At 47.5% G+C, this 25610-nt stretch overlaps 1 protein-coding gene across 4 annotated transcripts in view; it reads left to right on the top strand.

Annotated features, from left to right (window-relative positions):
• IFT52 (intraflagellar transport 52) overlaps nt 1–25610 on the top strand; it is a 120744-nt gene that overhangs the window by 77810 nt on the left and 17324 nt on the right. For all 4 annotated transcript variants that reach the window (XM_063960294.1, XM_063960295.1, XM_063960293.1 and 1 more), the window contains 2 exons: nt 11895–12021; nt 25044–25130. In XM_063960294.1, coding sequence (XP_063816364.1) covers nt 11895–12021; nt 25044–25130 — 214 coding nt within the window. The remainder of the gene's footprint in view (nt 1–11894; nt 12022–25043; nt 25131–25610) is intronic.

Below are 25610 nucleotides of genomic sequence, written 5' to 3'. Positions count from 1 at the left end.
TATGGTTTGGATCTATACGCCTCTGATTGCCATCTCGAGTGTCCAGTCCACTATCACACTCTGCTCTTTTCAACTTCCTCGGTGCCGCAGCCTAGCGGTGTGGGCAGTCGGCGCCCACCACTTGAAAGAAATTACAGATTAATTGTATTTCTTTTTCATCCACTAGGGGTCACTGGAGTACTCTTGGAATATGGACGGTTCCACTGGAACTAGGCACTGAACAGTTAAACTTTGACTATATCTCCCCTCCATATCCCAGAGTACCTCAGTGTTTTTTCGGTGCTCACAGAGCAACTAGGCTTGTGGAAGTGGATCCACAATTATTGATTTTTTCTTTGATTATTTTTTGAAAACATCCCTTTCCCCCTTCCAAGAAGGCGAGGGTTTGGGATAGTGAAAGCTGTTGTTGCAGCTGTGGGTGTCGGACCTCTCTAGAAGAGCTCCCTCATTTCCACGTGCAGGACACCTGCAGTAAAAGGCTGACAGTGCTTACAGAGAAGCCCCGTCATTGCCCTCACCACAGGGTCCAGGTATGTTGTTTGGGGCGGTCAGCTCATGCTGCCGCCCCGCTGTGTGGGATTACTGTGTGTGTATTTGTGCCGCGCCGCTGCCCGCAGCCGCCCGCCGCCGCTTCCAGCGCCGCTGTGTTAATGTCTCTTCCGCTGCGCTGAGCCACGCTGGTCTTTGGAGGCCGCTCCACGCGGCATATCGTCTGCTCCGATGCACTTCCGGAGGGCGCACAAGGCCGGTCTCCGTGTACAGAGTAGCGGTACACGGAGCACGGGGGAGAGGGGGAGGCACACTTCTTTGAAAGTATGTATGACCTAACACAGAGCCAGCAGCGCTGTATAGATAAGTAACAGGAATATATGCATTTAAGTATAATCTGCTACATAGATTAATGTTTGCACTTTGTGATATTCTGTGAGCATGGGGACATATATAAACCATGCTTCCTGTTTTTCCTGTTTTTTTCCAGAATTCCCTGTATACATCTCTCCACCATTGAAGGCGCTGGGGTGTTAGGGGGATTTTGGGATCAGACATATTACTGGCACATTTGGCCAGAGATATAGAGACACCTTAGTGCTATTTACTGAGTCGCACAGGTTCTTTGTCTTTGTATTTGTATTGTTTTTTTTTTTTTTTTTGGCATAATGAGTAAGACACCAGCAAAGTCCAAGAAGCAGGTTTACTGCAATGTCTGTAAGGGTGTATTACCTGATGGATTTACCACATGTAAAGTATGTGTTGTAAATTCTGAAACAAATACAATTCCTGCTCCGGTTTCAAATCAAATCCCATTTCAACCCCGGACCCGCCATGGGCTATATTAGCAGATGTTTTAGCTGGATTGCAATCAGAGTTGGCCGCCTCTCGGCAGGAGCGAGAGGCGGCAAGATCTGAATCTAGGGTGAGACCGCTAGAACTTCCTGAGGGGTCTCAGCCTTACCAAAGGTCCAGATCTTCTTTGACTAAAGGGGATAAGTTTCATTTTTCCTATAAGCTACCGGCTGCTATGTTAATGTCTGATGATTCTTCGCCAGACCTCACTTTACAAGATATGGGTGAGGAGGGCGAAGTAGACCAGCAGTCAGAGGGTGACGATTTTGACAGGCCAGGTATTGATAATCTCATCAGAGCAGTGCGTCAGTCTCTGAATTTTACAGAAACTGAGGAGCCTCTGACAAATGATGAGGTCGTTTTTTTTTTTTAATTGTGTAATTTTTATTGGAAATTTCAAAAGTTACACCCAGACATTAAAGAGGCATATGAATTGTAAGGCAAACATGAGGAATAATACAGGAGGGCATAAACAGTGTATAAATGACAAAATAAAGATTAGCCACCAAGCCATCGGACATGAGAAATGGAACAATAGCAGGATATAGTAAAAACCATGACATACAGAATACCCCAAATCAAACACGGATAAATTAATCGCCACCCGAAGGCGCCATTCGGGTGTACACATGAGAGAACCAGATTTATAATGGGGCACAGGTGACATACCATAAATGAAAATATAAATAACTCACATCCATCAGAATATCAAAACAAAAAGCCTCACATTCCCCCACACCTCATATACCCTAACCTACAAACAAAACAAATACACAAAATAAAATAAAGACACCCAAAGCAAACCTCCCAAGAACCCCCCACCCTGTATAACCTAACCCCAACCTAGGCATACCTGGATCCCCATAAGAACCCCATCCCTAACTACACTACACCTAAATGCCTAACATCCCCCCACCCCCCAACCCCATAACACAGGATAAGTATACCGTATAATTGACAGGGGCAGCTAAAATAAATGGTCATAAACTAAGTGGAGCAGGTTACACCCGCAGAATAGTAAAGTAGTATGCAAATACGGAGTTAGCTGAGCTTAAAGAAAGAATATAAATATAAATGGCTGTGGAACTAAAACAAGCGACCACAGACTAAGTATGTCAAGCTTCTCTGACAAAATGGTAAAAAGTGCACACGTTCTTAGATACAAGGACCTGGAAAACAGACATAATACTGATGTAACACTATATTAAGGGCCATACACCAGTTAGAACAGGATTCTCTCGGAAAGTAAGTGTTACACGCAAATATTTAGCTAGAATGAGCACGAGGATAGCAGAACAACAAAACTGTAGCTACAGGATAAGCACACAATATACTGTAAATTAAAGGGGCAATTAAATAAAAGACCATAAACTAAATAGAGCAGGTTATACCCATAGAATAGTAAAGTATAATGCAAATACCAAGATAACTGAGTCTAAAGAACAGACATAATATAAAGAGAAGTGGCTGCGGCATTAAAATAAATGACCACAACCTATATATGGGAAGTTGCTCCTGCAAAATAGTGAAAATGCACATACAGTAGGTTTAGATACACTGAGCCAGAAAACAGACAAATAATTATATAAGTGACAATAACACTAAATAAATGGCCTTAAACATTAGAGCAGAATTCTCCTGGAAAATAATTAGTTGTATGCAAATATCTAGACTGAGCGCAAAAATAGCAGTATAACACAACTGGAACTATGAAAGGATGTGCAAACAATATGAAATTACGCAGTAGCTAACGAGAATCAGTATACAGAACAGAGCACAGTAAGGGTCTCAGCAGCCAGTGATAATTGTTCCCAGTCCCAAGGTGAGCAAAATCAGTCCGGAGGATGAGTCCACCCTGGAACAAAGTAATCCAGCCAAATGACAGTCCCTCGAGAGTGGGCAGAAGGATAAACTGTGCCATCAGCCGTCACACACATCTGTGTCAAAATAAACGTATAGGGACAAGTGGCAGCTGAAGAAAACCGGATTAGGGACAAAAACCTCCATCCGCGGGTTACACCGAACCACTGTTCCAAATAAATATTAGAGTGGAAAGCCATTCCCTCTCGCGGACTGCCAGCAAACTGGAGGATGTTACATCGCCATTCTCCCTCTTCATCGGATAAGTGACTCTGTGTGACTGCAGATTGAATCTTCACGCGGGACCATGGAATCACCACTAAAGAAACAGATGTAAACTGGGAGGTGTCTGTTGCTAGTTCCACTAGAAGTAGGAACATTTTAAATTCCCTTCAGGGAGCATCCCTCCACCAATTGGTGAGGGAGCCCACTCGGAAAGACGCAATATTAGACTTAATACTTACAAATGGAGACAGATTATCGGACGTAAAAGTGGGTGAAAACCTGGGATCCAGTGATCATCAAGCAGTATGGTTCAGCATTAAGACAGAGACTGACTCGTCCCATACAAAAACAAAGGTGTTGGATTTTAGGAAGGCTGATTTTGTAGGGATGGGAAAATGTGTAAGCGATTCTTTGGCAGAGTGGAGGAACTTGGAAACAGTGCAGGAGAGGTGGGAAACATTCAAATGTGCAATATTGAAGGCAACAGACCTTTGTATCAAAACTGTTAGGAAAAACACAAGGAAAAGGAAGCCAGTGTGGTTTGCAAAAGAAGTAGCAAATATTGTGAGAGCAAAAAAGATGGCTTTTAGGAAATATAAGCAGACACAAAATAATGAAGACAAAAAGATATATCTTGTTAGACAGAAGGAGACAAAGAAGGTAATCAGATGTGCAAAGGCACAAGCTGAGGAGAAAATGGCCCAGTCAGTGGGTAAAGGAGGCAAAACTTTTTTTAGGTATATAAGCGAAAAGAGAAAAACAAAAGGCGGAATTATAAAACTAAAGACGGACACTGGGAGTCTTGTTGAAGGAGACAATTTAATAGCAGATCATCTTAATGATTATTTTTGCTCAGTATTTACTACTGAAAGAGAGGGGAAGGGGCCACAGTTAAGTTGCAGGGATATTCAGGAAAATGAAACAAGTACATTTACAGAGGAGAAGGTCCTAACAGGACTCTCAAAGCTGAAAGTGGACAAATCTATGGGGCCAGATGGGATACATCCAAGGATATTAAAAGAACTTAAAGAGTTGCTGGTAGCACCATTGACAGAATTATTCAACCAGTCATTAGCTACAGGAGAAATTCCAGGGGACTGGAAAAGAGCAAACGTAGTCCCACTGCACAAAAGTGGAAGCAAGGAAGAGGCAAACAACTACAGACCAGTGAGTCTTACATCAGTAGTAGGGAAATTGATGGAAACACTCCTAAAAGAAAGAGTTGTAGATTATCTCAAATCTGGCAATTTACTGGATCCCAAACAGCATGGATTCACTGGGGGGAGATCATGTCAAACAAATCTTATTGACTTTTTTGATTGTGTGACTAAAGTGATGGATAAAGGTGGAGCCATGGATATAGCTTATCTAGACTTTAGTAAGGCTTTTGACACAGTTCCACATCGCAGATTGCTAAATAAACTTGAAAGTTTGGGATTGGATATTAGGATTATTGAATGGATAAGATCTTGGTTGAAGGATAGAAAACAGAGAGTTGTGGTAAATGGAGTGCATTCACAGGAGGGAAATGTTACCAGTGGAGTACCCCAGGGATCTGTACTTGGACCAGTGCTTTTTAATATCTTTATTGGTGACATTGCAAATGGCATTAAAGGGAAAGTATGCCTTTTTGCAGATGACACAAAGGTATGCAACAGGGTAGACACACCAGGTGGGGTAAAACAAATGATTGAGGATCTAGGTAGACTAGAGGAATGGTCAAGAGTCTGGCAATTACAGTTTAATGCCAAAAAATGCAAAATCATGCACTTGGGTCTCAAAAATCCTAAAGCTAAATACAGTATTAATGGCACTATACTGGAAACTACTGAGGAGGAAAGGGATCTAGGAGTCACTATTTCAGATGACTTAAAAGCAGGTAAGCAATGTAACAAGGCAATGAGGAAGGCTAGTCAGATGCTTGGCTGCATTGGGAGGGGAATCAGCAGCAGAAAGAAAGAAGTAATAATGCCACTGTATAGGTCATTGGTACGGCCTCATCTAGAATACTGTATTCAGTTCTGGAGGCCATATCTTCAAAAGGATATTAATACATTAGAAACTGTACAAAGGAGGGCAACTAAAATGGTGCATGGCCTACATCACAAAACATACCCAGAAAGACTAAGAAATCTCAATATGTATAGTTTGGAGCAGAGAAGGGAAAGGGGGGACATGATAGAAACTTTCAAATATATCAAGGGTTTTAACAAAGTCCAGGAGGGAAACATTCTCCAAATGAAGAGAAGCAATAGGACACGAGGACATGCACTGAGACTGGAGGGGGGGAGGTTCAGGGGAAATTTGCGGAAAAATTATTTCACAGAAAGGGTAGTGGACAAGTGGAATAGCCTCCCATCAGAGGTGGTAGAGGCTAAGACAGTAGAGCAATTTAAACATGCATGGGATAGACATAAGGATATCCTTACAAAGAAATAAGGATCAAATAAGGTTAGTGTTAAAAAATAATATAAAAAAAATAAAAAAAAAATAAGGGGCAGACTAGATGGGCCAAGTGGTTCTTATCTGCCGACAAATTCTATGTTTCTATGTTTCTATGTTTCTAGAGACCGCTGGAGGATCCACACGCGCCATCACCAGCCGTAGTGCACGGTGAATATGCGTAAGGTCATCCCTCAGCTCCTCCAGTCTATTAGTAATTCGTTGCTCGGAAGAACCCACAGCGGTAAGCACCTGCTGTAGTTTAATAGTAAGTGGTGCAGATAAAGTCTCACTAAGGGGCCCTGAGAGCTGCTGCACTGAATCAGGATAAAAGCACATAGAAGCAAAGCCATCCTGCTCACCAGCTACAGAGTTGTGGTAGATTTTACACATTATAACAAAGCTGGAGACAGGGCACAGAAATCCACAGGATGCTGCCACCAAAACCTCTGCAGAGCACACTGGCCCCAGCAGCTGAGTGAGGGCAGAGCTGCAGCAGGAGCAACAGCCACACTGAGAGCAGAGTCTGCCTCAGGATCCAGTCACAGACTGCACCAGCCAGTAAGTTAGGACTCTTGGCACCGAGGATCCCAAAATTCACACTGCAGGAGCAGAGGGGAGTACTGCACTCCTGCAGAAATTTTCAGCCACAGCACACCAGAGAAACAGGAGATAGATCAGGATATTAGCAGGAGCTCTGGCAGGAAGCTGCCTACACCATGCTGTGTCAAGCCACGCCCATGATGAGGTCGTTTTTACTAAACGACAAAGAACTCCAGTTTGTTTTCCTGTGTCAGAATCTCTTAATAAAATGTTACTAGAAACAAGGAAGAATCCGGATAAACGGTTTTCTGTACCTCAGAGTTAGGTCTAGCTATTTGTTTCCAGAGTCTATGACAGCTACATGGGAGAATCCGCCGTTGGTGGATTCATCTGTGTCTAAACTTACAAAGAAATTAACCATACCAGTACCAGCTGCAACTACACTCAAGGACCCTTCGGACCGTAAAATAGAGGTTATGCTGAAGTCCATGTATACAGCGGCAGGAGTGCTGCTTAGACCTGGGTTGAGTGGCATTTGGGTAACTAAAGCACTAATGGTATGGATAACAGAACTCAGATCTGCCTTAACTGATGATCATCTTATACTTCTCGCTGATCAAATCTGGGAAGCGGCTGACTATTTATGTACAGCTTCTACTGACGTCTGTCAGCTTACTTCTCGCCTTTCTTCATCACTAGTCACAGCACGACGTGCGCTCTGGCTACGCTCTTGGCGAGCTGAGGCAGAGGTCAAAAAAGGAATAGAAGCATTACCTTATGAGGGCGAGAGGTTATTTGGTCCTGAATTGGACAAATGGATTTCTGAGGCCACGGGAGGAAAGTCGGTTTTCTTACCATTTCCTCCAACAGTGCCTAGAAAAAGATATTCTGGATCGGCGTTCAAATCTTTTACACCTCAGTCCTTTCGCGGGCGTGGCAGGGGAACGGCCACACCAGTTAGACGAGGTCGGGGACGTAGTTTCCAACGAGCCAATACCACTCAGGATACTAAAGTCACCGGTAAGCCAGTGGCATGACGGGCTCCCAGCCCATCTCTGATCTCCTATTGTAGGAGCACGTCTTCAGTCATTCCAGTTGGCGTGGCTTCAGACGTCCACAGATGGGTGGATCCGCAATCTAGTTTTAACAGGTTACAAAATAGAGTTAGACTGTCTCCCGCCAATGCGGTTTTTCAGGACAGGACTGCCTCGGTCGGACGACAAGAGGGCGATTCTGCAGACTGCCATTCAGTCTTTGCTGGACGCAGCAGTTTTGGGTCCGGTCCCTGTGCACCAACAGGGTCAGGGTTATTATTCCAGTCTGTTTGTAGTACCGAAGCCGGATGGCTCGGTCAGGCCAATATTGAACTTAAAGGGCCTCAACCAGTACGTCACTTACTACAGATTCAAGATGGAATCTCTACGATCAGTAATTGCAGGTCTAGAGCCACAGGAGTTTATGATTGCGCTGGATCTCAAGGATGCGTACTTACACATTCCGATTTGGCCTCCTCATCAAAGGTTTTTGCGGTTTGCAATACGACAGAACCATTATCAGTTTCAGGCTCTACCGTTTGGCCTCTCGTCAGCACCTCGGGTATTCACCAAGGTGATGTCTGTGTTGATAGCTCATCTCAGATCTCTAGGAGTGATAATGGTTCCATACTTGGACGATCTGCTCATCAAAGCTCCGTCTCAACAAATACTCCTTCAACAGGCATTGCTGACATAAAATGTTCTGGTTCACCACGGTTGGATTGTCAACTTCAAGAAGTCACATCTAGTTCCTAGGTATGATTCTCGATACGGTAGACCAAAGGATTTACCTACCCCAACAGAAAGTACGGTTCATTCGTCATCTTATACAATTAGTGGTCAAGCCACGCACAGTCTCGGTTCACTTGTGCATTCGCCTCTTAGGCACAATGGTGGCGGCTTTCGAAGCACTTCAGTTCGGGAGATTTCACTCACGTCCTTTTCAACTGGATGTGCTCGCACAGTGGTCGGGCTCACACTTACAGATTCACCACAGGGTAAGGTTGTCTCCAAGGACCAGAGTGTCTCTACTCTGGTGGCTCAGGGTACAGAATCTAACCGCAGGGAAACAGTGCGGCACCTGGAATTGGATAATTCTCACGGCAGACGCAAGTCTCAGAGGTTGGGGAGCTGTATTTCAGAATCTTCAGCTGCAGGGTCTCTGGGCGGATCACGAAAGATTGCTGTCCATAAATGTCCTGGAACTCCGGGCAATTTACAATGCATTGAGACAGGCAGTGCACATCCTGCAGGCACAGGCGGTTCAGGTGCAATCAGACAATGCGACGGCGGTCGCATACATCAACAAACAAGGCGGAACGAGAAGCCGCATGGCAATGCGGGAAGTAGCTCGAATCCTCAATTGGGCAGAATACCACTAGGTCATATTGTCGGCAGTGTTCATTCCGGGAGTGGACAACTGGGAGGCGGATTATCTCAGTCGTCGGGATTTTCATCCAGGAGAATGGGCATTAAATCCAGAAGTATTTCTCATGCTGGTCCAGAGGTGGGGTTACCCGCAGGTGGACTTGATGGCATCTCGCCACAATCATCAAATGCCCCAGTATGTATCCAGAACGAGAGATCCAGAGGCAGTGGCGGTGGATGCTCTCACAGTCCGGTGGCCATACAGTCTAGTGTATCTGTTTCCACCGTTTCCGCTGCTCCCGCTATTGCTAAAACGGATCAAAAGAGAGTTCGTCACAGTCATACTAGTGGTGCCTCATTGGCCACGGAGAGCTTGGTTCTCGGATCTTCGCGGATTACTCGCAGACGATCCTTGGCCGCTCCCACTACGTCCGGACCTGTTACAACAGGGTCCGTTTCTTTACCCCGATTTAGCGCGGCTGCGTTTGACGGGGTGGCTGTTGAAGACCGCCCTCTTAAGAAGAGAGGGCATTCCAGAATCAGTCATTCCAACCATGTTACGAGCTAGAAAGCCGGTTACGGCAGCTCATTATTACAGAATTTGGCGTGCCTCTATAGGTTGGTGTGAAGCTCGCAAATTTCCGACATCTTCTTTCAAGTTATCCCGTCTTTTGTTATTTCTACAGATGGGGTTAGATGGAGGTCTACGTCTATCCACACTAAAAGTGCAGATTTCTGCTTTGTCAATTTACTTTCAAAGACGATTGGCTCTTTTGCCATCAGTACACACCTTTATGCAGGGTGTCCTCAGAGTACAGCCTCCATTCATTCCACCTACAGCGCCATGGGACTTGAATCTGGTTTTAGATTTCTTACAGTCTTTTCATTTTGAACCCTTACAACAAGTGGATATTAAATTTCTCACTTGGAAAACAATTTTTTCTTCTAGCCTTGGCTTCGGCAAGGCGGGTTTCAGATTTGGGTGCCTTGTCATGCAAGCCGCCATATTTGGTGTTTCATGATGACAGAGCGGAACTTCGGACAAATTCCGCTTTCTTACCAAAGGTAGTGTCATCTTTTCACATCAACCAACCAATAGTAGTTCCTGTGTTATCAGGACATTCTGAAACTCTGGATGTGGTACGCGCTTTACGCGTTTATGTGTCTCGAACGTCCATGGTTCGTAAGACGGATACGTTGTTTATTCTCTATGATGCTGCCAAGAGGGGTTGGCCAGCATCTAAGCAGACCTTATCCAGATGGATAAAACTGACCATACGTCAGGCTCATCTTCAGGCTAGGTTACAGCCGCCTACTTCGGTAACAGCTCATTCCACACGTTCTGTGGGAACTTCATGGGCAGCTGGTCGGGGAGTTTCTACGACACAGCTTTGCAGTGCGGCTACATGGTCGTCAGTGCACACGTTTGTGCGCTTTTATAAGTTTGATACTTTTGCGGCATCAGCATCTAGCTTTGGCCGTTTAGTGTTACAGGTGCCAAATAGCTCTCCCGCCCACGGGGGAAACTTTGGTACGTCCCAAGAGTACTCCAGTGACCCCTAGTGGATGAAAAAGAAAATAGGATTTTGGTACTTACCAGATAAATCCTTTTCTTTGAATCCATAGGGGGCACTGGATGCCCACCCAGAGCAGTTGTTACCTGGTTGTGGTAAGTGCAGGGAATATTATGGTAACACACTCTTACCGACTGTTTCAAATTAGAAATTCTGTCGGGTTGGTGTCAACTGTTAGTTGTCATTTTTTGTTTGTGTCAACTTTATTGTTGTCCATTTTTTTTTTATTTGTTATATGTATGTCTCCATTGTCTCTATAGCTCCAGTTCGGCTCAGTAAAAAAACACTGAGGTACTCTGGGGTATGGAGGGGAGATATAGTCAAAGTTTAACTGTTCAGTGCCTAGTTCCAGTGGAACCGTCCATATCCCAAGAGTACTCCAGTGCCCCCTATGGATTCAAAGAAAAGGATTTATCTGGTAAGTACCAAAATCCTATTTTCAGCAGAGGCTGGGGTAAGCACAACACTAGACTGTCTAAATAGCGGTTTAAGCTTAAATGTCATCGTGCTGTGCATTGAACTGCGCTTATTAAAGCTACCCGATAAAAGCCTCTCAAACATTGAATAAGATTATTGGGAGCAGATATTTGTTAAGTGGACAACACAAACGTGAACTGCTTATTATATTTACACTACGGATGGACTTTCAAATTCATAAAACATCTAACGAGCTTATACGTCCAAACAGCCCACATGTGGAGCTTTCAGCAAGGAGCTTCTTATAATTACAAGTGCTGTATTACCATCTGAAGCACAGGTGGTTACATTATTTTAGGGGAGCTTTTTAATGTACCATTTATTTTCTGCTACCGTAAATCTAAGCTATTGATGTTTGGTACATAATACTTGTTGTGTTTTCAAGCCACAGGATACCAGGTTTTATTCACTAACTTGTGATAATTACTTTTTAAAAAAATTGTATAATACTTTCAATGACAGCGCTTCTCTGTGTTTTTTTCCATTTTTCCTAAACTTGGTACACACATGACTTACACCCTAGGAACAAAAACTGTGGGGGTCAGACAACCCTAGCTCCCCTACGGGGGTGGGGGGCAGCAGCACAGAGTGTCAGCAGACAGCATAACTGTAGAAGGTCTGGAACACTTTACACCAAACTTGGGACACATCCGATTTACAATCTGGGAACAAACTCTGTGGGGGCTAGACACCCCTAGCACCCCTAGGGGTGGGACAGCAGCACAGATTGTTTCAGGATACAGCATAACTCCGGAATGCCTGGACCAATTTACAACAAACTTGGTACACATATGACTTACAAGGGGGCTTAGTCAGCTTTTAGTATTCTTGTGCCTAACCTCCATAGCTCACACTCTAACCCAGAGGGCCATAATCTTTTTTGACCTCTTCATTTAACGCCACTTACTCTTGATTCATGCTTCCCATATTGGCAATAGCACTTTTGCTGTACTACTATACCTCTTATGTACACTACAGTATTCAGTGGCATCTCTTCCACTCATGTTCCCTTTCTTCATTATTACAGGGGCCTGACGTTCGTTTACCCATTTGGGGCCACTCTAAATGTTATGAAGCCAGCAGTGGCTATTTTGTCCACAGGATCAGTTTGCTTCCCACTGAACAGACCAATCATGGCTTTTCGCAATTCCAAGGTAATAATAAAAGGGTTATTTAACTAAAGTACAATGTATTATTTGCTATGTATCTGAGTGTAGAGCTGTTGCACAGTGTTTACATTATGTCCACTTGCTCTGCATTGTCTCCCACTGGAGAGCTGTAAATATAATACTAAGCTTCAGCAGTTATAAAAGCTGAAAAAGGACCAGTTTAGTAATTTTTTTTGGTAAATAAAGAAAATTACTCTATTTTGGTTTACAGCTACAGGTATTCAGTGTCTCCTTGACACATTGGGGGTCATTCCGAGTTGTTCGCTCGTTGCCGATTTTCGCTATGCTGCGATTTGTTTCAAATTGCGCATCCGCAAGGCACGCAGGGCGCATGTGCTTAGTTATTTAACACAAAACTTAGCAGTTTTGCTGTGGCTTCTGCGGCGCTTTTCAGTCTCACTGCTGTTCGGTAAATGATTGACAGGAAAGAGGCGTTTCTGGGCGGTAACTCAGCGTTTTCCCGGTGTTTGCTAAAAAAACGCAGTCGTGTCAGGGAAAAACGTGGGAGTGGCTGGAGAAACGGGGGAGTGGCCGGCCGAACGCAGGGTGTGTTTGTGACGTCAAACCAGGAACTAAACGGACTGAGCTGATCGCAATCTGTGAGTAGGTCCGGAGCTACTCAGAAACTGCTAAGAATTATTTAGTAGCAGTTTTGCTAATTTTCTCTAACGTCCTAGAGGATGCTGGGGACTCCGTAAGGACCATGGGGAATAGACGGGCTCCGCAGGAGATAGGGCACTTTAAGAAAGCTTTGGATTCTGGGTGTGCACTGGCTCCTCCCTCTATGTCTTTCCTCCAGACCTCAGTTTTACACTGTGCCCAGAGCGAGATGGGTGCACTGCAGGGAGCTCCCCGGAGTTCTCTACCTAGGAAGCATTTTTGTTTGGATTTTTTCTACATTTTTACAGGGAGCACTGCTGGCAACAGGCTCCCTGCATCGAGGGACTGAGGAGAGAGGGGCAGACCTTCTTAATTGATAGGCTCTGCTTCCTCGGCTACTGGACACCATTAGCTCCAGAGGGGGTGAACGCAGGTTCTTACTAGGCATCCACCCCCAGAGCCGCGCCGCCGTTCTCCTCACAGAGCCAGAAGAAACTAAGTCAGAAGACGTCTCAGGCGGCAGAAGCTTTCAGAGCTTCACTGAGGTAACGCACAGCACTGCAGCTGTGCGTCATTGCTCCCATACACCTCACATACTCCGGTCACTGTAAGGGTGCAGGGCGCAGGGGGGGCGCCCTGGGCAGCAATATAACACCTCTCTTATGGCAAAAGACAATATACATGTATAGGTGGGCACTGTACATGTATATAAAAGAGCCCCCGCCATTTTTTAATAACTTTGAGCGGGACTGAAGCCCGCCGCCGAGGGGGCGGGGCTTCTCCCTTAGCACTCACCAGCGCCATTTTCTCTCCACAGCACCGCTGAGAGGAAGCTCCCTGGACTCTCCCCTGCTTACACACGGTGAAGGGGTGTTTAAAAGAGAAGGGGGGGGGGCACATAATTGGCGGATAACATATTATACAGTGCGGCTGGGGAAAAACATTTTGTGTTGGTCTCCAGGGTTATTGCGCTGGGGTGTGTGCTGGCATACTCTCTCTCTGTCTCTCCAAAGGGCCTTAAAGGGGATACTGTCTTCAGAAAAGAGTTTCCCTGTGTGTGTGTGTGTGTGTGTGTGTGTGTGTGAAGTGTGTCGGTACGCATGTGTCGACATGTTTGACGAGGAAGGCTCGCTTAATGTGGAGGGGGAGTGCTTGAATGTCATATCGCCGTCGGCAGCGCCGACACCGGACTGGGTGGATATGCTGAATGTCTTAAATGCAAATGTCAATCTATTGCATAAAGGGTTAGACAAGGCTGAAGCTAGGGATCAGTCAGGTAGCCAGACCATGCCTGTCCCTGTGGCGCCAGGACCTTCGGGGCCTCAGAAGCGCACCATATCCCAGTTCGATGACACAGAAACCGACACGGATACTGACTCTAGTGTCGACTATGAAGATGCAAAATTACAGCTGAGGGTGGCAAAAGGTATTCGGTACATGATTATTTCCATTAAAGAGGTTTTGCATATTACTGAGGAACCCCCTGTCCCTGACACGAGGGTACACATGTATAAAGGGAAAAAGCCTGAGGTCACCTTTCCGTCCTCATTTGAGCTGAGCGAATTGTGCGAAAAGGCTTGGGAATCTCCACATAGGAGACCACAAGTTCCCAAAAGGATTCTTATGGCATATCCTTTTCCACAAACGGATAGGATATGATGGGAATCTGCGCCTAAAGTAGACAAGTCGCTGACACGCTTATCCAAAAAGGTGGCACTGCCTTCGCAGGATACGGCTTCCCTCAAGGATCCTGCTGATCGCAGACAGGAAATTACCATGAAGCACATTTACACTCATTCCGGTACTATTGTTAGACCGGCTATGGCGTCGGCCTGGGTTTGTAGTGCTGTCGTGGCATGGGCAGATTCCTTATCTACGGAGCTTGACACCTTAGATAGGGATGCCATTTTAATGACCATAGAGCATATCAGGGAGGCTGCCTTGTATATGAGAGATGCTCAAAGAGACATTTGTTTACTAAGCTCCAGAATAAACGCTATGTCTATTTCTGCTAGGCGACTCCTGTGGACCCGGCAGTGGACGGGAGATGCCGATTCAAAGCGGCATATGGAGTCCTTGCCTTACAAGGGGGAGGAGTTGTTTGGAGACGGCCTCTCGGACCTTGTCTCTACTGCTACGGCTGGTAAGTCAAATTTCTTACCTTATGTCCCCCCGCAGCAAAAAGGCACCTCATTATCAAATGCAGTCCTTTCGTTCCAATAAAAGCAAGAAGGTACGGGGATCGTCCTTTGTTGCCAGAGAAAAAGGCAAGGGAAAAAGGCTGCACACAGCTAGTTCCCAGGAGCAGAAGTCCTCCCCTGCATCTACAAAGTCCACCGCATGACGCTGGGGCTTCCCGGGGGGAGGCAGACCTAGTGGGGGCTCGTCTTCTGTTTCTCTGACGTCCTAGTGGATGCTGGGAACTCCGTAAGGACCATGGGGAATAGCGGCTCCGCAGGAGACTGGGCACATCTAAAGAAAGCTTTAGGACTATCTGGTGTGCACTGGCTCCTCCCCCTATGACCCTCCTCCAAGCCTCAGTTAGATTTTTGTGCCCGACCGAGCAGGGTGCAATCTAGGAGCTCTCCTGAGCTTCTTAGAAAAAGTTAGTTTTAGGTTTTTTATTTTCAGTGAGACCTGCTGGCAACAGGCTCACTGCATCGAGGGACTAAGGGGAGAAGACGCGAACCTGCCTGCTTGCAGCCAGCTTGGGCTTCTTAGGCTACTGGACACCATTAGCTCCAGAGGGACCGAACACAGGCCCAGCCTCGGAGTCTGGTCCCAGAGCCGCGCCGCCGGCCCCCTTACAGAGCCAGAAGCAAGAAGAGGTCCGGAAAATCGGCGGCAGAAGACATAAGTCTTCACCAAGGTAGCGCACAGCACTGCAGCTGTGCGCCATTGCTCCTCATGCACACCACACACTCCGGTCACTGAGGGTGCAGGGCGCTGGGGGGGGGGCGCCCTGAGCAGCAATATAAACACCTTGGCTGGCAAAAATACATCACATATAACCCCCAGGGCTATATGGATGTATATTAACCCCTGCCAGATTCCATAAAAATGCGGGAGAAAAGTCCGCGAAAAAGGGGCGGAGCCTATCTCCTCAGCACACTGGCGCCATTTTTCCCTCACAGCTCCGTTGGAGGGAAGCTTCCTGGCTCTCCCCTGCAGTTAATACACTACAGAAAGGGTTAAAAAGAGAGGGGGGGGGGGCACAATTTAGGCGCAGTATACAACATATAGGCAGCTATAAGGGAAAACACGTTTTTATAGGTGCTATCCCTGTGATATATAGCGCCCTGGTGTGTGCTGGCATACTCTCCCTCTGTCTCCCCAAAGGGCTTTGTGGGGTCCTGTCCTCTATCAGAGCATTCCCTGTGTGTGTGCTGTGTGTCGGTACGGCTGTGTCGACAGGTATGTGGAGGATAATGAGGTGGAGGCGGAGCGAATGCCTGTAAATATGTTGTCACCCCCTGCGGGGTCGACACCGGTGTGGTTGAACTTATGGAAGGATCAACGTGAAAGTGTCAACTCCTTACATAAAAGGCCAACGACACGGAACAGCCGGCTACTCAGCTTGTGCCTGTTCCAGCGTCTCAAATGTCATGGGGGGCTCTAAAATCGCCCGCTACCTCAGATAACAGACACAGATGTCGACACGGATACTGACTCCAGTGTCGACATCAATGAGACTGGTGTACCCTCCAAATAGGTCCACCCGTTACAGGATTGAGACAATGAAAAATGTATTACACATTTATGATTATACCACATAAAAGGGTATTGTGTTTGGTGAGAGAAAACTATTAGTAGTTTTTCCTGCATCTGAGAAACTAAATGAGGTGTGTGAGGAAGAGTGGTCTTCCCCCGGTAAGAAATTGATATTTTCTACAACGGTTATTGGCAGCGTACCCCTTCCCGCCAGAGGATAGGTCACGCGGGGAAACACCCCATAGGGTAGATACAGCGCTTACACGCTTATCAGAAAAGGTGGCACTACCGTCTTCGGGTACGGCCGCCCTGAAGGAACCTGCTGATAGAAAGCAGGAGGTTACCCTATAAGATATGGTCACACACTAGGGCATTATATTGCGACCAGCCGTTGCTTCGGCATGGATGGGCAGTGCTCCCGCTGCGTGGTCAGATTCCCTGTCGGAAAATAACTATGGATAGGGACAATATTTTGCTGAAAATAGAGCATATAAAAGACGTGGTCTTATACATGCATGATGCACAGAGGGATATTTGCCGGCTGGCATCAAAAATAAGCGCTAGGTCCATTGCCGCCAGACGGGGGTTATGGACTTGGCAATGGTCAGGCGATGCCGACTCGAATCGGCACATGGAAGTTGCCCTATAAGGGGGTAAAACTGTTTGGGGATAGTTTTTCAGACCTCGTTTCCACAGCTACTGCTGGGAAATTAATTTTTTTGCCACAGGCTACCCCACAACAAAAGAAAGCACCGTATCATCAAGTACAGTCCTTTCGGCCCCAGAAAAACAAGTGGGCTAGAGGCTCATCCTTTCTGCCGAGAGGCAAAGGTAGAGGGAAAAAGCTGCAACACACAGCTAGTTCCCAAGAGCAGAAGTCCTCCCTGCGTCCGGTAGGTCCACAGCATGGTGCTGGGGCTGCTCAGGCGGACCCGGGTACGGTGGGGGCCCGTCTCAGATATTTCAGCGGACAGTGGGCTCTCTCACATAGATCCCTGGGTCCTTCAAGTAGTATCTCAGGGGTACAGGCTGGAGTTCGAGACGTTCTTCACCCCGCCGTTTCCTAAAATCTGCCTTACCGGCACCTCCCTCTGCCAGGGAGACGGTGTTGGTGGATATTCAACACTATAATCACAACAAGTGATTGTCAAGGTGCCCCTCCTTCAGCAAGGAAGGGGTTACTATTCCACAGTGGTTGTGGTACCGCAACGGTTCGGTGAGACCCATCTTGAAATTAAAATACTTGAACTTTTATATCAGAAGATTCAAGTTCAAGATGGAATCGCTCAGGGCGCTTATTACGAGCCTGGACGAGGGGGATTACAGGGTCTCCCTGGACATCAAGGATGCGTACCTGCATGTCCCCATCCCCCCCCCCTCACCAGGAGTACCTCAGATATGTGGTACAGGACTGTCACTATCAGTTCCAGACGCGGCCGTTGGAGTTGTCCACGGCACCGAAGGTCTTTACCTAGGTAATGGCCGAAGTGATGATACTCCTTCACAAGAAGGAAGTTTTTATTATCCCGTACTTGGACGATCTCCTGATAAAGGCGAGGTCCAAAGAACAGTTGGTAGTGGGGGTAGCACTCTCTCGGGAAGTGCTACAACAGCACGACTGGATTCTCAATATTCCAAAGTCACAGCTGGTCCCGACGACACGTCTTCTGTTCCTGGGAATGTTTCTGAACGCAGACCAGAAAAGAGTGTTTCTTCCAGTGGAAAAAGCTGAGGAGTTGTCATCTCTAGTCAGAGACATCCTAAAACCAGGACAGGTGTCGGTACATCAATGCACACGAGTCCTGGGAAAAATGGTAGCTTCGTACGAAGCATAATTCCATTCGGAAGACTCCACGCAAGGACGTTCCAGTGGGACCTGTGGGACTAATGGTCCGGGTCCCATGTACAGATACAACAGCGGATAACCCTGTCAGCAAGAAACAGGGTGTCGCTGCTGTGGTGGCTGCAGAGGGCTCATCTACTAGTGGGCCGCAGATTCGGAATACAGGACTGGGTCCTGGTGACCACGGATGCCAGCCTTCGGGGCTGGGGTGCAGTCACACAGGGAAGAAGTTTCCAAGGAGATTTCGCTTCACATAAATATTCTGCAGCTAAGGGCCATTTACAATGCCCTAAGCCAAGCAAGGCCCCTGCTTCAGAACCAGCCGGTACTGATCCAATCAGACGACATCACGGCGGTCGCCCATGTACACAGACAGGGCGGCACAAGAAGCAGGATGGCGATGGCAGAAGCCACAAGGATTCTCCGATGGGCGACCTACACCATGGAGAATGGGGACTTCATCCAGAAGTTTTCCAAATGCGGGTAAACCGTTGGGAATGACCACGGGTGGACATGATGGCGTCCCGCCTCAACAAGAAGTTGAAAAGATATTGCGCCAGGTCAAGGGACCCTCAGGCGATCGCTGGGGACGCTCTAGTGACACCGTGGGTGTACCAGTTGGTTTATGTGTCTCCTCCTCTACCTCTCATACCCAAGGTACTGAGAATAATAAGAAGGCGAGGAGTGAAAACCATACTCGGGGTTCCGGATTGGCCATGAAGTGCTTGGTACCCGGAACTTCAAGAGATGCTGGCAGAGGACCCTTGGCCTCTGCCGCTTAGACAAGACCTGCTGCAGCAGGGACCCTGTCTGTATCAAGACTTACTGCGGCTGCGTTTGACGGCATGGCGGTAGAACACCGGATCCTAAAGGAAAAGGGTATTCCGAAGGAAGTCATCCCTACCCTGATCATAGCCAGGAAGGATGTCACCGCAAGACATTATCGCCGCGTTTGGCGAAAATTTGTTGCTTGGTGGGAGGCCATGAAGGCCCCGACGGAGGAATTTCAACTATGTCGATTCCTGCACTTCCTGCACTTCCTGCAAGCAGGGGTGACGTTTGGGCCTCAAATTGGGGTCCATCAAGGTCCAGATTTCGGCTCTGTCGATTTTCTTCCAGAAAAAAATGGCTTCACTGCCTGAAGTTCAGACTTTGGTTAAAGGAGTACTACATATTCAGCCTCCTTTTGTGCCTCCTGTGGCACTTTTTGGATCTCAACGTGGTGTTGGATTTCCTAATGTCACATTGGTTGAGCCACTTAAAACCATGGAGCTAAAGTATCTCGCGTGGAAAGTGGTCATGCTGTTGGCCTTGGCCTTGGCCAGGCGTGTGTCAGAATTGGCGGCTTTGTCATGTAAAAGGCCTTATCTGATTTTCTGTATGGATAGGGCAGAGTTGAGGACTCGTCCTCAGTTTCTCCCGAAGGTGGTCTCAGGTTTTCACTTGAACCAACCTTTTGTGCTGCCTGCGGCTACTGGGGACTTGGAGGATTCCAAGTTGCTGGACGTTGTCAGAGCCCTGGAAATTTTATTTTTCCAGGACGGCTGGAGTCAGGAAGACTGACTCGCTGTTTATCCTGATGGCACCTAACAAGCTGGGTGCTCCTGCTTCTAGGCAGTCTATTGCGCGCTGGTTTTGTAGCACTATTCAGCTGGCGCATTCTGCGGTAGGATTACCGCAGCCTAAATCAATAAAAGCCCATTCCACAAGGACGGTGGGCTCATCTTGGGCGGCTGCCCGAGGGGTCTCGGCTTTACAACTTTGCCGAGCAGCTACTTGGTCAGGGGCAAACACGTTTGCAAAATTCTACGAATTGATACCCTGGCTGAGGAGGACCTGGAGTTCTCTCATCCGGTGCTGCAGAGTCATCCGCACTCTCCCGCCCGTTTGGGAGCTTTGGTATAATCCCCATGGTCCTTACGGAGTTCCCAGCATCCACTAGGACGTCAGAGAAAATAAGAATTTACTTACCGATAATTCTATTTCTCGTAGTCCGTAGTGGATGCTGGGCGCCCATCCCAAGTGCGGATTGTCTGCAATACTTGTACATAGTTATTGTTAACTAATCGGGTTCTTGTTGTGAGCCATCTATTCAGAGGCTCCTCTGTTATCATGCTGTTAACTGGGTTTCATATCACAAGTTGTACGGTGTGATTGGTGTGGCTGGTATGAGTCTTACCCGGGATTCAAAATCCTTCCTTATTGTGTACGCTCGTCCGGGCACAGTATCCTAACTGAGGCTTGGAGGAGGGTCATAGGGGGAGGAGCCAGTGCACACCAGATAGTCCTAAAGCTTTCTTTAGATGTGCCCAGTCTCCTGCGGAGCCGCTATTCCCCATGGTCCTTACGGAGTTCCCAGCATCCACTACGGACTACGAGAAATAGAATTATCGGTAAGTAAATTCTTATTTTTTCAGCCACGTCTGGGTTCGCTCACAGGTGGATCCCTGGGCATTAGAGATTGTTTCTCAGGGATACAGGCTGGAATTCGAAGACTTGCCTCCTCGCCGGTTTTTCAAATCTGCTCTGCCGGCTTCCCCGGCAGAGAGGGAGCTAGTGTTGGCATCAATCCAAAAATTGTATATTCAACAGGTGATTATCACAGTTCCTCATCTCCAGCAGGGAGAGGGATATTACTCAACCCTGTTTGTGGTCCCGAAACCAGACTGTTCGGTCAGACCCATTTTAAATCTAAAATCCCTGAACCTGTACTTGAAGAGGTTCAAGTTCAAAATGTAATCACTCAGGGCGGTCATCGCCAGCCTGGAGGGGGGGGATTGGATGGTGTCCCTGGACATAAAGGATGCTTACCTTCATGTTCCGATATTCCCCCCTCACCAGGCGTTCCTGAGATTTGCAGTGCAGGACTGTCACTACCAATTTCAGACGTTGCCGTTTGGGCTTTCCACGGCCCCGAGAATTTTCACCAAGGTAATGGCAGAAATGATGGTGCTCCTGCGCAGGCAGGGTGTCACAATTATCCCATACTTGGACGATCTCCTCATAAAGGCGAGATCTCGGGAGAAGTTGCTGGACAGCGTGTCTCTGTCCATGAAGACGTTGCAGTTACACGGCTGGATTCTCAATATACCGAAGTCCCAGCTAGTCCCTACAACCCGTCTGACCTTTTTGGGCCTGATTCTGGACACCGACCAGAAAAAGGTTTTTCTTCCTATCGAAAAGGTTCAGGAGCTCATGGCCCTGGTCAGGAACCTATTAAAACCAAAAAAGGTTTCAGTGCATCATTGCACACGGGTTCTGGGGAAGATGGTAGCTTCATACGAGGCCATCCCCTTCGGCAGGTTCCATGCGAGGACTTTTCAATGGGACCTCTTGGACAAGTGGTCAGGGTCCCATTTACAAATGCATCAAAGGATCACCCTGTCTCCCAGGACCAGGGTATCTCTCCTGTGGTGGCTGCACAGTGCTCACCTACTAGAGGGTCGCAGATTCGGCATTCAGGACTGGGTCCTGGTGACCACGGACGCAAGCCTCCGAGGCTGGGGAGCAGTAACACTGGGAAGAAATTTCCAAGGTCTCTGGTCAAACCTAGAGACTTGTCTCCACATCAACGTCCTGGAGTTGAGGGCCAAATACAACGCCCTGTGTCAAGCGGAGGAATTGCTTCGGAGAAAACCGGTTTTGATTCAGTCGGACAACGTCACGGCAGTGGCTCATATAAACCGGCAAGGCGGAACAAGGAGCAGAGTGGCCATGGCAGAAGCGACCAGGATTCTACGCTGGGCGGAAGGCCATGTAAGCGCGCTATCAGCAGTGTTCATCCCGGGGGTGGACAACTGGGAGGCGGACTTCCTCAGCAGGCACGACCTGCATCCGGGAGAGTGGGGACTTCATCAGAAGTCTTCGCACAGATCACGGATCGATGGGGACTGCCTCAAATCGACATGGTGGCATCCCGTCTCAACAAAAAGCTAAAGCGGTATTGCGCCAGGTCAAGGGACCCTCAGGCGGTAGCGGTAGACGCTCTGGTGACACCTTGGGTGTTCAGATCGGTCTATGGGTTTCCTCCTCTTCCTCTCATACCCAAGGTGTTGAGAATAATAAGAATAAGCGGGGTCAGCACAATCCTCATTGTTCCAGATTGGCCACGGAGGACTTGGTATCCGGAGCTGCAAGAGTTGCTCACAGAAGATCCGTGGCCTCTTCCTCTAAGGCAGGACCTGCTGCAGCAGGGGCCCTGTCTGTTCCAAGACTTACCGCGGCTGCGTTTGACGGCATGGCGGTTGAACGCCGGATCCTAGCGGAAAAAGGGATGCCGGAGGAGGTCATTCCTACCCTGATCAAGGCTAGGAAAGACGTGACGTCGAAACATTATCACCGTATATGGCGAAAATATGTTTCTTGGTGTGAGGCCAGAGCTGCTCCTACGGAGGAGTTCCAGTTGGGTCGTCTGCTTCACTTCCTTCAAACGGGAGTGAATTTGGGCCTAAAATTAGGGTCCATAAAGGTTCAAATTTCGGCCTTATCCATTTTCTTTCAAAGAGAATTGGCTTCTCTTCCTGAAGTACAGACTTTTGTGAAGGGCGTGCTGCATATTCAGCCTCCCTTTGTACCTCCGGTGGCGCCTTGGAACCTAAACGTGGTATTAAGGTTCCTCAAGTCATCTTGGTTTGAACCACTCAAAACAGTGGAGTTGAAATACCTCACTTGGAAAGTGGTCATGTTGTTGGCCTTAGCTTCTGCAAGGCGGGTTTCGGAATTGGCGGCTTTATCATATAAAAGCCCATACCTAATTTTTCACGTGGATAGGGCAGAGTTGAGGACTCGTCCGCAATTTCTGCCCAAGGTGGTCTCATCTTTTCATATGAACCAACCTATTGTCGTGCCTGTGGCTACACAGGACTTGGAGGATTCCGAGTCCCTGGATGTGGTCCAGGCTTTGAAGATTTATGTGACCAGAACAGCTAGGATCAGGAAGACCGAAGCTCTGTTTGTTCTGTATGCGGCCAACAAGGTTGGCGCTCCTGCTTCAAAGCAGACTATTGCTCGCTGGATCTGTAACACGATTCAGCAGGCGCATTCTTCGGCAGGATTGCCATTGCCTAAATCGGTTAAGGCCCATTCCACTAGGATGGTTGGCTCCTCTTGGGCGGCTGCCCGGGGGGTCTCGGCACTACAACTGTGCCAAGCGGCTACTTGGTCGGGGTCACCTTTGCAAAGTTCTATAAGTTTGATACCCTGGCTGAGGAGGACCTCCTGTTTGCTCAATCGGTGCTGCAGAGTCATCCGCACTCTCCCGCCCGTTTGGGAGCTTTGGTATAATCCCCATGGTCCTTACGGAGTCCCCAGCATCCTCTAGGACGTTAGAGAAAATAAGATTTTACTTACCGGTAAATCTATTTCTCGTAGTCCGTAGAGGATGCTGGGCGCCCGTCCCAAGTGCGGACTTCTTCTGCAAGACTTGTATATAGTTATTGCTTACATAAGGGTTATGTTATAGTTGATCGGGTTTGAACCGAGGCTATGTTATTGTTCATACTGTTAACTGGGTAGTTTATCACAAGTTATACGGTGTGATTGGTGTGGCTGGTATGAATCTTGCCCTTAGATTTACAAAAATCCTTTCCTCGTACTGTTCATCTCCTCTGGGCACAGTTTCTCTAACTGAGGTCTGGAGGAGGGACATAGAGGGAGGAGCCAGTGCACACCCAGAATCCAAAGCTTTCTTAAAGTGCCCTATCTCCTGCGGAGCCCGTCTATTCCCCATGGTCCTTACGGAGTCCCCAGCATCCTCTACGGACTACGAGAAATAGATTTACCGGTAAGTAAAATCTTATTTTTCGTTCGCTAATCTGCTATGCTAAGATACACTCCCAGAGGGCGGCGGCCTAGCGTGTGCAATGCTGCTAAAAGCAGCTAGCGAGCGAACAACCCGGAATGAGGGCCATTATTTGTTTTTTAACCAACTTTACTTATTAATCCATAGGCAGGGATGGTTCTACACCTTTTGGTGCCCAGGGTGAACGTTTTCTTTGGTCGCCCCCCCCCCTTCAAAACAGGGACAGTGTGCGCTGGAGGTGCACATCAAAACTGTAGGGGCATGGCTTCATGGGAAAGGGGCGTGGCCACAGAATAGTACCAAATCACATTACACTGCACAGTAGTGTCTGTCAGTCATATTACACTTCACAGTAGTACCTCTTATACACGTTACGCCATGTTAGAGTCCCTTACACGCATTACACCACAATAGATATACACATTACACCAGATAGAGCTCCTTATACACATTGTGCCAAGTAGAGCCCCTTACACATGTTGTGCCAGATATATCCCCTTACACATGTTGCACCAGGTAGAGCTCTTTATACACGTTATGCCAGGTAGAGCCCCTTACACATGTTGCACCATGTAGAGCCCCTCATACATGTTGTGGCAGGTAGAGTCCCCTCATACATGTTGCACCAGGTAGAGCCCCCTCATACATGTTGTGGCAGGTAGAGTCCCCTCATACATGTTGCACCATAGAGAGCGTGTGTGTGTATGTCTCCTGTCACCAGGTTCAGCCAAGGAAGTAGGTCCCCCGGCTCCAGACCATCTCTGCAGCCACTTCATACCTCACTTCCGCCCAATGTGACGCTGAGACAAAGTCAGTAGAGGGAATCGGCCTCAGGGGGAGGAGGGGATGGGGGTGGCACAGCGTGGTGTGGGCAGTGGGCGTGCGCTGGCAGGGTGACTGCAGAGTGCCCTCAGGCAGCAGCACCACAGGCGGCCGCCCTGCTAGCCCGCACCTAAAGCCGCCGCTGTCTATAGGTAGCTGCTTTCTTCTGTTACTGTAGTGAGTTCCCTGCTTGTGCCACTGGCTGATTCATGAACACTGCATTTCTTTCAGACACATGGAGGCAAACTTGCTGTGGTGGGATCCTGTCACATGTTTAATGATCAGTATCTGGACAAAGAAGAAAACACAAAGATCCTAGTGAGTTGCTTTGTTGTGTATTTGTTTTTTTTCCTAATCTCACTGAGCAATGTATGCTTGTGCAGTATATGTCCTTTTTATTGCACCAATTTCGATCACATACTACTAGACAGAGTAGTGCTCTGTAAAAACTGCTAGGTATTGAAATAAAACCGTATTAAGACTCCTAATTTGCAAACCTGGTGTTCTGCCTTCTGTTTAGACAGATATCCAGTGATGCAAGTTTTTTTAATTAATTTCCTACTTCTGATACTGTAATTGATTTGTAGAAATTTAGTTATAAACATGTTCATCCCCCCACCCCCCCACCTCAAGCACTAATTTATTTTGAATTGGCAATACTTGTTTCACTAATATGAACCATTTGTGAATGTACAGTAGTGAAACTAATTTGTGTTCGATGCATATTCATCTCACTGTGACGTAGTTGTTCTTCTGTATGAAGGCACACTGTGACCACATTCAGAGTAATGCCTATCC

Source organism: Pseudophryne corroboree, chromosome 3 (genome assembly GCF_028390025.1).
Source record: "Pseudophryne corroboree isolate aPseCor3 chromosome 3, aPseCor3.hap2, whole genome shotgun sequence".
NCBI lineage: Eukaryota > Metazoa > Chordata > Amphibia > Anura > Myobatrachidae > Pseudophryne > Pseudophryne corroboree.
This window is presented reverse-complemented; position numbering and strand designations above follow the sequence as displayed.